The sequence below is a fragment of the Rhinolophus sinicus genome, linkage group LG01 (genome assembly GCF_036562045.2).
Source record: "Rhinolophus sinicus isolate RSC01 linkage group LG01, ASM3656204v1, whole genome shotgun sequence".
In the NCBI taxonomy this organism is placed as follows: domain Eukaryota; kingdom Metazoa; phylum Chordata; class Mammalia; order Chiroptera; family Rhinolophidae; genus Rhinolophus; species Rhinolophus sinicus.
In genome coordinates this window covers 114,939,113-114,954,743 of record NC_133751.1, presented here as the reverse complement: position 1 = coordinate 114,954,743, position 15,631 = coordinate 114,939,113, and the positions used below count along the sequence as shown (strand labels likewise).

General features: G+C 39.9%; 1 protein-coding gene across 2 annotated transcripts in view; it reads right to left on the bottom strand.

Annotated features, from left to right (window-relative positions):
• CNTNAP5 (contactin associated protein family member 5) overlaps positions 1–15,631 on the bottom strand; it is an 807,958-nt gene that overhangs the window by 355,581 nt on the left and 436,746 nt on the right. For both annotated transcript variants that reach the window (XM_019749551.2, XM_019749552.2), the window contains exon 8: positions 11,956–12,220. In XM_019749551.2, the coding sequence (XP_019605110.2) occupies positions 11,956–12,220 (265 nt within the window). The remainder of the gene's footprint in view (positions 1–11,955; positions 12,221–15,631) is intronic.

Here is a 15,631-nt window from a genome sequence, read left to right as displayed (position 1 = left end):
GTACAACTTTCATAATTGTTTTCTTTTTTTAAACTAACAAATTGTTTAAGCTGAGATAAGAATAGGAAACGCTTTCATTCTTTTCCACTTCTTGCTCTCATTGCTTAAAGCAGCAGCTCCCAGGTCCCAGAATTCATCCTAAGGCATTCACATAAAAGGCCCCTATAGACAGGGTTAAATAGGCTGTTCTACGCTTGCTCAGGAAACAAATCCAGACTTTTAAAAATCGACAGTTTTCATCATTGCAACTGAACTTGAAAATGACCTTTGAAACACAGCCCAATTGTAAAAATAGCTAATGATACACGCTACCAGTTTGAATATCTACAATGTGCCAGGCACTTTAAATATATAGTTCCTAATTCTCACAGTAGTACTGGAGGCCAACTTGTATTGTCCTCATATCACAAAAGGTACAACAGAAAGTCAGAGAAGCTGCCCAGGGTCATATGGCTACTCTGAGTCAGAGCCAGAATTCAAAGGGAGGTGTCAGGCACCGTGACTGAGCATCTTCTCTGCACACTTCCAAAGCCAGCCCAGCAGGTTCTGGAAAGCACTTGATGTGCAATTACCTCTGCAGAGTTCTATTTTCTGCCCTTGGATTCACTCGCTTTAATTAATTAATTAATTAATTAATTAATTAAGTTATTTATTTATGGGGCAGCTTTAGTGAGACAAAATTCACATACCATGCAATCCACTATTTTAATGACTTTTAGTATACTCACAAAATTAGGCAACCACCACTATAATGAATTTTAAAATATTACCCCCAAAAGAAATGCTATCACATGTAGCTATTATCCTCCCACCTTCAGCCCTAACCAACCACTAATCTACTTTTTGTCTCCATGGATTTGCCTATTCTGGACATTTCATGTAATTGAAATCGTACAGTATGTTCCCTTTTGTGACTGGCTTCCTTTGTTTAACATAATGTTTTCAGGGTTCATCTACGTTGTGGCTTATATCAGCATATGTTTATGGCTAAATGATATTCCATTGTATGAATAGACCACATTAGTTTATCCATTCATGAGTTACTGGACATTTGAGTTTTTTCCACTTTGGAGTTATTATGGACAATGGTGCTATAAACATTTCTGTACACATTTCCACATGGACCTAGGTTTTCAGGTCTCTTAGGTGTGTACCTAGTCAAATGGGGACTCCATTACCCTTCTGAGGAAAAGCGACTGCATCAGTTTCCATTCTCACAAGGAAACTTCCTTTTTGATAACACTGAGTTCAAACTTTGGTCCTGTCCTTTTGCCTACCCTCTAGATTGTCCGAAGAATTAAAGTACAATTCAACCTGTGTTTCTCAGAATGTCTACTTGGATCTGATGCTGGAATTCTAGCTAAATGTTATTACTTTGATTTTATTTTTCTAGATAAATAATATTATTGAGCAGTTGTCATTTTTATAGTTTTTGTAACGAGACTGTCAAAACAACTTACAGTTCACATTTGATGAAACTGAGACTCAGAGTAAATGAGAGTCAGTAATATTCTGAAGCCCTAAACTTTCTTAAAACAGTAAGGTTTTCCCTTAAAGTAGAGTTTCTCAACACTGGCACTGAATATTTTGGACAAGATAATTCTTTGTTAGTGATACGGTGTTCTGCAGTACAGTTCTTGGGCAGAATGTTTAGTAGCATCTTTGGCTCACTAGATGCTATTAACAGGTTCCCATCGCCAGCAACAGAAACCTCACCAGTCATTACCAAATGTCCCCTGAGTGGGAAGTGGGGTGGGACAATGGGAGGTTGGAGTGGGTAGGAATGGAAAATTTCCCTTGGTTGAGAACCACTGAGTTAAGGGAATAAATTGAACATTGCAGAGATTTGCCCGTTCCCCATCTCTCTCATCCTCATTCAAATTCCTAACACATCTTTGCATTTCAATGTCCATCTTATTTCCATGTCTCTCTTTATGGTTTGAAGACAGAAACTTTGGAACCAAGTGGTTGTCCCAGGACCTCTAAGTGTCTGTCGTTACACCACACATGGACACACAAAGCTCCAGCCCAGGCCAGGGCACAGTCCCTGAAGACTTCACTTCTAACCCTGGAAATCACTTGAAACAAATTTCCTTGATGTCTTTATTCACCCTCTACCTCTTGCTCAAGACCCTGCCACTTATGATTTTTAGCAATTTAGACAAATTTCTTAACCTCTCTACACCTGCTTCCTCACCTGTAAAATAGAGAAAGAATTGCCTGGCTTGACTTGGAAGTTTCAAGGCTTTATCTCCCCCGGAAAACCCAATTCAGCTGTTTTTCCATATCCTGCTATACCTACCTTTACTTTATACTTCAAAGGTAGTTTCAATTTTTGAGAGAACAGAGTGGGGTTATATAAATAATTGAATAAGCCAGGCTTAAAATGTCAATCATGTCCTAAAAGAGCAGATCACAATTGTTGGTACCATTACACTATAATTTAGATCTTGAGTTCTGTTTTTCTTATATACCATTTGTCCATCAATTATCAAATTCTATTAACTGTTCCCCACATACATTACATTGAATTCACACATTTCTTACATTCTCTCTCCAACATTTAGTCTATCCCTTATCATGGCAGCTGGGAATTTTTGTGATGGCCTCCCTCTTTTCCCTGTCTCTGACCACTTTCTGATACAGGACACCTTGTTAGATGGAACTTAGCCATGATGAAGAGCTAAGTTATAGTGAACCTCAGCAAATATCTCTCTGGTGAGTCACGGAGCCCTGAGAATGGAACTCATACTGCTTATCTTTACAGTCTGTGCCTTCTGTAATCAAGTCTCCACCTGTACTCCCAATATTCCTACACAAATTCCTATTCTAATGAGGCTAATGTTTTCATTGTTCTCCAAGGGAATGTACTAAACTAATTGCCACTTGCACTCCCAGCCTCTCTGCACCTTATGTTATCTTCCCAGTTCTCCCACTACCCAACTTCTTCTCCAATGCCCAGGTGTGGTCCTAATGCTTCCTCTCCAAAATAATAGGGACAGGAAGCAGATATATATATATATATATATATATATATATATATATATATATATATATATATATATATATACATTGTGCTTTCTAGCATACTCACCTAGCACAGTAAAGGGCATATAAAAAGTGCTGAATGATTGAATCGATAAGTTAATAAATCAGGAAATGAATGAAGCAGACTTTCCTTGACAAGACCAGCATATAGTGATTCCTCCTTCAAAATTCTTATAACATCTGCTGTTTGAACTATTCATTTAGTTCATATTATTTCCTGCCTTGAACTATTAATTAACAATTCACCTGTGCAAGTCTTATCTCCCTAATGAAATTAGAAGTTTCTGGGGGTTGGAGTCTGCGTCATGCTTTGGTGTCCCCCAGTCAGCATCTCCAAATGCTCATTGATCGACTGAGCATCAGACCAGCTGAATTCCACTGCCAACTGTCAACAAGAGAGCCCTCTCTGGAGCATGGACCATAAATCACAGGTAAACCTTTCCTAGTTGTTAAAGCGGGGTTCACACGTCAAGGTAACCTGGATCCTCAAAACCCATGATCAGCATAGGAGAGGAAAACAGTTGGGTTTGCCATTTGCTAGAGTCAGACAGGAAATGAGACATGTTTGTGTTGATGATGAAGGTGTTGCTTCCCTAGTATAGACTTGAACATTCAACTCAAACATCCATATGATAAAAATGCAGCTCAACTCCAGAGGTAGACACTTCTCTATGTGAAGGTAGACCTTCATGATACAGCTCAAACTCAGGGTCCCTGACAAAAATGATATGGGATCTTTGGCCCATCCTCCTTTCCATCTGTGACCCAGGCATCTTGAGCCCCTGTGAGTCTGATACTTTGAGATCTCCTCTTATTTCTCTCCCCTAATTGGAGAATTCTTTCTGTTCTTCCTCGCTTGGCCAAATTCTACTCATTCTTAAAAACCAAGCTATGCTGTTCCTGCCCCTAGGAAGCCTGCCCTTTCTCACCCATCCTGGTGCCTCTCCTCTAAGCTACCCGGTATCCTGAGCATGTGTCCTATTACATTATAAAAGTCTCACTACCACCACTGCCAGTAGTGCCTGTGAGCTCCCAGAGGGCAATGCCTCCATCCTCAGATCTGAGTACAGAACCAGCGCCGACTAGACACTTCAACAGCCTCCTGAATTAAATAGAGGCAAAGTGAATTATATGAGAGAATCATTAAAGTACAAAATATGAAAGAGCAAAGGAAGTGATAGTAGATTTAACTATTAGATTATTCTAATGTAATCTCAAAAATCTAGCTTCCTCCATTCCTCTTTTGAGTGTGTGGTGAAGAAGAAAGTGTAAGTTAAGAAATAAAGTGCTTCCTTTATTATCACTCAGACCTGAAAATGCTAAAGGTGCCCACGAGGTAACTACTTTGGTAACATCCCCAACCTTTGCTCGATATCTTGAAGCTGAGGTGATTGCATTTCTCAGTTTCCCGTAAAATGGAATGCCTCATTATATGTCTGTCTTCTGAAACTCTAAATCTGTGCTCATCTAGACAGCTTGTTGTGACAGTCTTGGTCTTATGGCTATCTAGTTTTTTTTGCCCTTGCTAATAGGATTTTCTCATCAACATTATCTTAGCTAAAGAACAGAGACATTGATGACAACTTAATTGAAGCAGAGGATGGAGTTCACGAAGTTATCATGTTTATTTGATGTGCAGATGGTGACTAGATACAAATGGCATATCTGAAAAATGGCAATATTTGGGGAGCAGCTCTGTTAATCGCAGGGCTGTAGCCTAAAACCATCTGGCCTCAAGTATTAATCAGAGTGAGCATTTCTATCCTTCATGAAGCAGCTCTCCCAGACATCCCCCCCACCCCACCTTTGGGAGCTCCACTGGCCTTTATCTAATTAGTACTTCCCCTGAATGTAGCTCTGTCCTGGGTTTAACACATTCTACAGCATATAATTATTGTAACATGAATGTTTGTTAAAATTCACTATTAATTCCTTTTTACGTTTAAAATGATATCTTTTAGAAATGTTTTGGAGGCCAATTCTATGAGTTAATTCATTCAGACAGTTGCTGAAGCATGAGACATGTTATTGAAGACCTGCTATAAGCAACGTGCTGCACTAGACCTTGGCAAGACAGACAGTGTTCTTGTTCCCATGGATCTGTGCATTCTGGTGGTGAAATGAGCACCAAAGAGGCAATTAAACAGACACATGATTAATATACAGGGTTATGGGCTGAATTGGGGCCCGCCCCAGTTCATATGCTGAAGTCCTAACTCCCAGTACCTGACGATGTGTCTGTGTTTGGAGATAGGATATTTAAAGACATAATTAAGGTAAAATGAGTGCATGTGAGTGGGCTCACATCAGATATGATTGGTGTCCTTATAAAAAGAGGGTGTTAGGACAGAAGGTCACAGAGGGAACACCATGTGAAGACAAGGAGAAGACAGCCATGTCTAAACCAGCTGAAAGACCCTCAGAAGAAATCAACACTCCTGACACCTTGATCCTGAACTCTAGCCTCAAAAACTGTAGGAAAATAAATTTCTAAGTCACCTAATCTGTAGTATTTTGTTACGGCAGTCTTAACAAATTAATACATACATATAAACACATACTTAGGGCACTGCTACAAAGAAAAAGAAAAAACTGGAAGACTGGATAACAGGGCATCTGACATGCTGTGGGAAAGTTTCTTGAGAAAATAACAATTGAGATAAGTTCTAAAAGATAAGCGGGATGGTGTTGACCATAGCTCTGGGATTATATTCATTATAAACACGATGTTAAATAATCATCCAATAAATATCATTTATGGCTGCTGATCAAGGTTATGCTGCTAGAATTTCATCACATCTTCAGCCAGAGAAAACAAGTTAATCGCAGCAGTCTATTAAGCATAGAAAATTAATGACTGATTAGAATAGATTGCTTAATTGGTATTTTCGGAATGCCTTCCCTCTAATTCTTACTATTCAAGGAACTATAGAAATACTGAGAAATTAGAATGTGGTTGAGGAAATAAGATGAACACTATTGCTTGTACCTCCAAATTAAATGGCATGACCTGCGATGGCCTCTTCATATGCCATTTGCCTCAACTGAAAACTTTTCCAAAACATCTGGTTGATTTCTGGATCTTTGCTGACTGTTTCCTTTTGCCCAAGAATTCTGTTCTGTGCTTGGTGATTGGCTTTCACTTTCTTATATTCATTAGCAGTGCCCAGCTGCCAGATAAGAAGTCTGGGAACTTCCTCCCGTCTTTACGTTTCCATTCAGTAGTGCTGAGACTCATTCCTTAATCTTGACATTTTTACTCTGGGATTGATGCCTCCAGTGATAGCAAAGCAGTTATACTGTGAAGCTGAAAAGCTCTGAATAGAATATTCTCTAATGAAAAACCCAAAGGGGTTTGTTTCTCTGCCATTTGTTCTTACTGTGCTTGTTCTGCTTCCTGCAGCGACATAAACACATAAAAACCCTCATCTGTGAGAAAGCTTATCCCATATGCAAAGACCCTTATCATGTTTCTGTCTTGTTTTCTCTCCACACGAAATAGCTCCAGTACCTACAAATTCCTCTATTAATGTAGTTTGAATGCCTTACTATTCTAATAATCGTATTACTAGCACACACACACACACACACACACACACACACACACACACACACACAGAGCATTCTAGTGTTATTTAAAGAAGGTTACCAAAGCAAGAAGAAGAAGAAGAAGAAGAAGAAGAAGAAGAAGAAGAAGAAGAAGAAGAAGAAGAAGAAGAAGAAGAAGAAGAAGAAGAAGAAGAAGAAGAAGAAGAATAGATTTGAATCTTTGGCATCAAACTCTGGATGGGTTTCTGAGAGTTATATGCATGACCTCTCTGGGGCATCCAAGCATCTCATTCACAAAATGCATGTATGAAAGAGGCCAAGTCCACATTTCTTACTCCATAAAATGCACCACAATTTTGGGAATTGAGAAACATAACCTCTGGCAGGGGGCTGGGCCCTGAATATACCTAGTCAAAGCCATTTACCCCATTTTAAAAACAAGACTCTTGATTTATCATAAGGGTCAGGGCTGACTTACTGTTTTCCTTCCAGCACTCAAATAAAGGTCTCGAAAGGACTTTAGCAATTCTCTACCAACTCTCCCCTTTTGCAGTGGAGGACAATGCGGTCTAACAACAAAGCTTACCCACATTCGACATCTATGCAGAGCACAGTCAGGTTGCAGCCCTAAACCCTGAAGCCCGAGTTCAAGCTCTTGGCCCAGATTCTCTTTCCAGCGGATAGCTGGTATTTAAAGAAGGGCTACAGTAGATAAAGCAGACTTCAGACTTTAATGACAGAAGCCCCCAGACCCCTTTCATCCTATTTTCATTCCACAGCATTCTCCCATCACAAAAAATAACATTGAAATGTCAGATCACTTTCAAAATAACTACAGTGGTACCAGCTTTTTCTTTAGATTACACAAAATTTAAAACATTCTGCCCTGATTCTCCAAAGAAGCAAACCAGGTGGTCGCCTTTACTTTTATATGATTTTCTCTTTTCTTAGGAATTCAAGTTGGTTTGAACAATACCAGTCTCCATTCTAAGCATCTTTTTAAGAGTCTTTAAAACAGCAACCATTTCCTTCATTAAAAAAATAGAACACGGTCTCTACTGTTCAATGAACAGGGGAGAACTTGAGAACGTGGTCCCTGTGACACCTGGTACCTCAGAAGAGGAGGAGTGTTAAAGAACTGAGGTTGGAAATGCATGAAGAGGAAAACCAGGTGTTTGTTCATTCAATGAAGATTTGCCAAAGTGGCTGTTCTGATTCCCGAAAGGGGAAATGGCAAAGCTCTCCATGTAGCAGGACATTTCGATGGTATTCTCCCTGCTCCTGCGTAGCCCCCACATTTCCATGTGGGGTTGGGGCACAGGGCCGACTAAAATGGGAACAGCTGTGCAATATAGAGCAAAGTGTTCGGAAGCAGACAGACTCTTATTAGCACCTAATGTTACTACTTAGCACCCTAGAGCTTAGATGCTAATCTTACTAAGTAATAGGTACTGAGCATTATAAAAGGTCTGACAAAAGTATGTCACATATACTCAATGAATATTAGTGTGTGTTGATATATAGATATGTATGATTTACTTTGTAATATTACTCAGACAACCTTAGCTAAAGAAAATCTACAGACTTGTAAAGTAGATCACAAGTCTGTAAAGACAATGGATTCACTATCTTTTGTCAATTCTACTTAAGAATCTGTCAGTAACAGGACCGCTAAGTAAAGTGTTTTGGGAAAACACAACTTTGATCCTAAATAGCCTATTTTCCTTAATAGCCTATTGTACATTTGTCTGTAGCTCTTTCTTCTAAAGCAGAATTTCTTTACATTTGCATTATTTAAACAACTGACAATATAAAAACATGAACATCGTTGGCCGCAAGATACAGTGTAAACACCATGAACTTGAAAATCCAAAGGAAAGGCCTGAGGTTGAACACTCTCCTGGTCATTGTAATTTAATTTCTGATTCTTAGTTTCCTCCTATGCATGTTGGCAAAACAATAACCACTTCCTAAGTTTTATAAGGTTTTTTTTTGTTGTTTTGTTTTTCCTGCAGTACTATGTGATGGGTCCTAGCTCAATGTCTGACCCTCAAGAGATCCACGACATTGTTGATTCTACTCTTATATCACTTCCAGTGAAATAGTGTTCTTGACTTTTCCTCATATCCACATGTACAAGCCTTTAAAGAAAAAAATGTGGCAAAAACAGAAAATAAAGACAAATAAAAGAAAGGGATTACATTGTTGTCCTTCATCTTCTGGAAACTTCATCCCCTACAACAAGTAAAATCAGATACCTCCTAATTTGAGGATGCAATAAATTTGCACTTCTCTCCCTGGTCTCCAATGCAAAAAAAACAAAATAACCAACCCCCCAGCCCCATCCTGCCCCCAAGCTATGACACCTTAGGAAGCTCTGGGAACAGGAGTTAATGAGCCTGGTATTGGTGCCCTGCCTTTCTAGGGCTTACCTTATTGTCTCTGACCTAGGATGTTAGAAACACCTGAACTAGTGTGAAATAAATCTTGGAATACTTGGATTCCCTGTTCAATTAGTGATATGGGGTGCCAATTTTCTGTTTTCCATGATGTCCCCTGTGTCAAGGTTTGCTCCATTGACCTTCAAAAATTATTGGGACAATGGGTATTATTTTCTAGTTTCTTCTATGGGAATTGTTTTCGTCTCTTATGTAGCCAATGTGATCTCTAGCGATTGGGAAACAAGTTTACTCATTAATGTAAGGGAAAGGCAGGCTGTTTTCGTTTGTTTGCTTTTCTGTCTTTTTTTTCCCCCAGGTAGAAAAATGCCAGCGGATACAAAGCCTTGATCCATTTTGAAGAAAAATGAAAGAAGTTCAATTGTTTTTCCTTTTTCCAAAACTGAAGAAAGAATCAAGCAAGAGACTTCTGAGACAGATTTCAGGAACTCAATCAGCACATTTTAAAAATCACCTTTTCCTTGTTTTTTGTTTGTTTGTTTGTTTTGTTTTATTGTTTGTTTGTTTGTTTTGTGTGTGTGTTTTGTTTGTTTGTTTGTTTTCTTTGAGAGCCAGGCCTGAAATAACTGATGATTTTTTTTCTCTTTCTGTAGCCGAGTGGCTTTTACCAGCCACTCTCTCCCTCATAAACAGGCTTTAATGGGCTGACGTTGCTAATAATCAAAGCAGTACAGTACCCAGATGATTTAGAGCAAAGTCTTGCCAGGGTTTGCACTGTACTAATGCTGTGTTTTTGACCTGAGTCCTACAAGTCTCTGTACTCAAACATCTCGCCAATTATATGGAACAAGCCCAATGCCGGCTTACGTTTTTCTTCTTCAAATAAGGCGGATTGAGGTTTAACTTTTATAACTCTGCTCATGAAAAGTATTATGTTTCTAAGTTATTAACTCATCTCCATTAAAAGTAATCTTATAAATATTATAAAAGTCCTGTGACTGCATGAATTCACTCAGCTGTAATGACTCTATGGAGTGAGACCTTTTCTAGCTATAGGTCTTGAGTCAGAATGGGAGGGAAAACATGTTAAATAGGTTTTCAACACTGTGTTAAGGATTTTAGATATACTAGCTCATTTAATTGCCACTAGAGTCTTGTGATGTAAGAATTTCCTTTTTTACCTCATTCTATAGGTAGATTCTAAGAGGGTCCCTGATGAGTGATGGTTTCTAATATCATATTCTTCTATAATTCCCTTGGCTTAATTTTCTTGTTTCTAATGAACACAACATGGCAAAGACTGGCTTTTGTCTCGGGGCCTTGTGAATCACTCATGCTGGGGTTAGAGTGCTGGCATTTCATGAGGCAGCCTTCTGGGGAGGCCACAGAGATAGCTTGGAAGTGGATTTTCTGAGTCCTGCCAACAGCCGCATGAGTGAGACTAGAAGGAGATCTACCCCACTTGAACACGGAGATGACTGCATCCAGCCAGAGTTACCCAGCCAATGTGGCCCTGAACTCCTGACTCTTAGAAACGGAGACATGATGAATGTTTGCAACCACTAAATTTTGGTATAATTTGTAACATAGCTATAGATAGCTAATGTAGTTTCTCTTACATATGAGACAAAGGTAAGAAGTTATCCAGGGCCACAGAGAAATAAGAAGAGGTAAATTTTGAACCTGTCTGTCTGACTCCTATACCCAAGCCCTCTGCTATTCCCAATGGTTCAATGGACCTTTTTGTTCACTTATTGGTTTTTGAGGCTTTCCAATAATCTGACCTGATCTTGACGATTAAGTCATGTCCTTTACTATTAAACTTAATTTTCTCTAATTTATTTGGACAACAAAACTCACAGTCCAGTGGGGGATGAAAGACACTTAAATTAATCTAAAATGTAATGTAATGCAATCCAGAATGGCTACTGGCCCAGGGTATACGGAGGAAGGGGATTTGATTCACACTGTACAATCAGGGAGGCTGATCAGAGGATTTGTGGACCCAGCAGCGTGCTGCAGCCCTAATGTCTGGCATGTGGTCTGACCTAAGTAAGTACTTGTCAACTAAGTCAACACACTGCTTCTGAAAGACAGAAGACACTAATAAGACAACAGATGGAGGAGAGAGAACACTCCACTCTTCCATGGTGAAGAAACAGTGGAGCCAGAGTCTCTAAAACATGATCCGTTCATTGATCTGTTTCATGCTGCTATACTCGTACATTAGAGTCTACACAATATTGCTATAAAAGTGTTGTCCAAACTTCAGCTATTTGGGGACAAATTTTAAAAGTTCTGCCATACCCAGATGTGTAATACTACTTTCTTAATATCTTCATATATATATATGTATTATTATATATATATATATATATATATATATATATATATATATATATATATATATATATTTTATATATATAATACTCATTTTTACTCAAAATAGAATTTGGTGGCTGTAGAAAGTCAGATGGTGGTATGGTATGCAAGGAAGCTTTAGATGAAGTCAGACAAATTCAGGATAAAATTGTAGTTCCATCACTTACTATCGTGTGGTTATGGAAGCTATTTAACCATGATGACTCTTCATTTCATCATCTATAAAGTGGAAAATGCTCACCTTGAATGAGCATGGTGAGCATTCCACATAACATGTTCTGTGTCTGTAGAGACTTAGCAAAGTGCTCTGCAATTGGTCTACATTATGCTCAATAATATCAGCTGGAATTCTTATTCTCATTTCTCAGATGAGACTGCTGGGGAACAAGGCAATCACGGGACTTGTCGAAGTTTACATAGCTAAAACTGTTGCCTCTTCAGACTGAGAGTAAATTTATGAATACTGGGTCATCCCTCATCCCTGGGAGCTGGGTTCTGTATGTTTTGGTCTGAATCGCAAACACTCATTGACTTGAATGAACTAGAAACCGACCTAGAGGTGGTGAGGAGACAGTACCTGTGAGGATTTCAACTGCCCGTTCTGTAGTTTTCTGAATCAGGAGTCTCAGGGTCCCGCCTTCCAGGCTCAGCAGCAGGGTCCCCGAGCCCTCAGACAGCTCTGTGGACAGAAGCAGACCATCCTTGTTCCATGTTCGAAACTGGAAACCCACTGAGAGCCCATCAATTTGGGGAGTGCCGGGCAGCAGCAAATAACTGCTGCTGGAGTTGATAAATGTGATGGGAACAATTTGTGGTTCGGAGCAGGAAAAAGTGACATTGCCCTGGAAAACAATAAAAATCAAACATATAAAAGCCATTTTTTATTCTGCAATCTGACAGCTGATATAAACAACCACCTGAAGCTGACCTTAATTTCAGGATCATTCCACATTCAGCTACAAGATGTTAAAGGGAAAAATGTGTCAGCTTTGTTCAGATACACCAACAAAAACAGTGTTTTCCACCCCCGTGCTAAGGATGTGCAAACAGGGCTGGGTGGGGAGATGGAGGATGGAAAGCATCAACATCTTTTAGGAACCAGACATAAAAATAATTACATTCATTCATTGAATGCATATGTATTGCAAGTCAACTGCGTGCCAAACACTGGGATAATGCATGGTAAAAAACTTAGTTATAATGTGCAATGTGCTAAAAGAGAGCTAGACCCCATGGGAGTGTTAGAAGAAATAACCACATAAGCAAAGGTTTCACGAGAGGGGTGATGCTTTCCTGGAAGAACGTGGGGAAGGAAAGGAGTGAGTGTGTCCAGCTGGCCTTTTTGACAAAAGGCACGCTGTGTGTTTGATGAACACTAAGTGGGGAAGGGAGGGCCAGGGACCGAGAGGCAGAGTTTAAAGGCCCTTGTATGCTTGCTAAAGTTATCATTCAAACTTAGAAGCAATAAAGTAGCAGACTTTTAATTCATTCAGAGTGTTTTCAGTAAGAGTGGAGGGGGGATAAGAGGACTACAGGTGGGAAATAGTAAGTGGGCATAGACTAGAGCCAGAAAGAAGAGGAAGAGAATTATTCTTTGCATAAGGGAGTGAAAACTGGTCTGGGATGATGAGAGAAAGTTGGACAGCAGGAAGTTACATGAAAATACAGAACTATGTAGATGTGACCAAATGAGCCAGGCCCTGGAGTCATTTCCAGAAGATGATTGAAGAGAGAGAGAGTTTGGGGTGCCTTATAAATTGTGAATAGTTGTTATTTGAGGAAAGCCATTTGGAATCTCTATCTCAAACCCCATAGCCGACCACATGCTGTTTTCCATCCCAATCATTCATCAATTTCAGATTCCAAACTAATCTCTACAACAATACAGGTAAGTATAACACAGGATTCTCACCTAAATAGTCATGGACACACCCAGTTCCATGTGAATCACTCCTTCCAAGCCCACTGCCTTTTTGTAACGGTCAATCCATAACCAGCACCACTTATGCAAAAAAGACAGGGATTTCCAAAGGTGGACCATCCTGGCTTGCCTGGCTGCTGAATTAAACTTTCCACAAAGGTGGCCAGCTAGTGCGGTTAGATACCTAGTAGAGCTCCAAATCCTAGAGCAGGTTAAATGTGCAGCTGCAAACACCTCACAGTCTGGAAAACCCTCCCTACATCTCAACCACATTTATTTATGATCTGCTCGCATTTCTGAAAACAAGCAGCCCTCTCCAAACAAACTTCTACCAATAGTTTATTTTCAATGATTCACTCATCGAGTGGGCTGCTATGAGCATATTCTTGCATTAATCATTTGTGCTAGTTGGTTCGATGTGTTTTTCTCTTTCGGCTACATCCCCAGAAGGTAATTAATGTGCCAAAGGGTAAAGCTCCTGCTATCCATCAAAACATTGCCCACAGTTTATGCGGCCCCACTGTGCCTGGCAGGAGGCTGAGCACTGACATACATAGCTCATGCATTCAGCACAATAACACTGCATCCATTTAAAGAATATACAAACCAGGCTTAGAGAAGGTACACAATTTAACAAAAGCCTCCTCAGTGACAGTGGGAGACAAACCTGCACTTATGTGACTTGGAGCCACCACCTCTGATATCGTTGTCCTCTACACTGGGTACCACCAATTTAAAAGAAAAAATAATCTACCAACTTGCTCATGATATCTCATTGTTGTTTCAATTTGCTTTTTGCTTTTTTAAAATTATTTCTCGTGGATTTCCATTCAAGAATGAAAATATCCCCACTCATGGCAGATTAATTGAGGCAGGGCTGTCTGCTGGAAGAAGGGAAATCACAAATGCTCCTACAGCGAAGTTGGGAGACAGCAAAAACTTGTCTTCCTCTTTGCTATCCCTGAGGTCAGCATCACATCCTCTGGTAACAAATTTGCCAGATCAAGACTGTACTCAAAGTTTGAGACTATTCAGAAGGGGACATGGTTGGGAAGCAGTAGCAGAGGCTGTAGGTAGAAGTGGAGGACATTATAAAAATGGTCCTTTTCCTCTATGGGGGCTGGGGAAACTTTTGCTTTACCCCTTTAATTCTCCTGGCTGGGTGAACAATTCAAATAACATGCAGCAGATTACTAGGAGAAAATCAAAATTTTAATACATGTGCATGGGGCATTCGCACAAGCAGGAAACTCCCCAAAACAGTGAGGCAAAATGAAGTATACATGACATTTTGGACAAAGGAGAAAAGGGTGACCGGCTCTGGGATTTTCAAAGGGAAATAGGCAGTTCATAGGGAGCTGAAAAAAGTGGCAAACAAATTCTTAGAAAACTCAGATGCAATGGCACAAAGGGAAATCTAGTGAACACATTTTTCATGGACCCATCCTTAATTCATATGTGCTAAAGTCAATATGTGAAGGTGATTATAATAAAATTCCTTTCCTGAAGCAGGTTTTTCTATCTGAATCCCTTTAAGAAGGAAGGGGGAGATAAAAAGCAAGCAAACAAACAAAAACCTCTTCCTGAGTTTGTTGGGTTTTACTTGATTTCAGCTGGAAATATTCTCCATCCCAGGGTGGCATATTCCATGGAGACTCAGTCCCAACCCCCTCACCCTATTAATTGAAAATCCAATGTTTAACCCAACCCTAATCATTTTCTGATACACAGCCATCGAGGGTGGGCCTCAGGATAGTTGGGGTCCAGGGGAACTGAGATGCTCCCCTTGTTTAATCATTTCACTCCCATCTGACAAGAGGTATGGGACCTCCCTTTCTCAGACTCACCCCGTTCCACTGAATGTCTAATGGCCTGAAAATACTTGTGAAACACACAAGAGAACTCAGAATCCTTGGAGAGATACTCTGGGACATTCAGTGTCCCTGGCAAGATTCTGGTGGCAAAAACTCCAAATAGATGCCTCAGGGATTCTCAGTGGTTAAAGTGATCTATGTGTAGTGGTCAACACTTTGCTCAACAGAGAGCAGGAAAACTTGGAAGTGCATCGAAGTCTGTATTGGATATATACTCTGTCTTTAGATAGTTTCTCCGGTCCTCTGTAGGCTACACTCCTCCATGCCATCCACCACATTCCCTTCACACTGTGCCTTGTTGTCCCCACCCCCATGCCTGAACTATCCAAAACTCTGATTTTAGAGCACACCTCTATTATGTCCTCCAAAGATGAGACCAAGGGCACATAGGAGAGGAGAGATGGGAATGGATGGGAAGTACCTTCTGTACCAAATCGGACCAACCTTCTGGAAATATG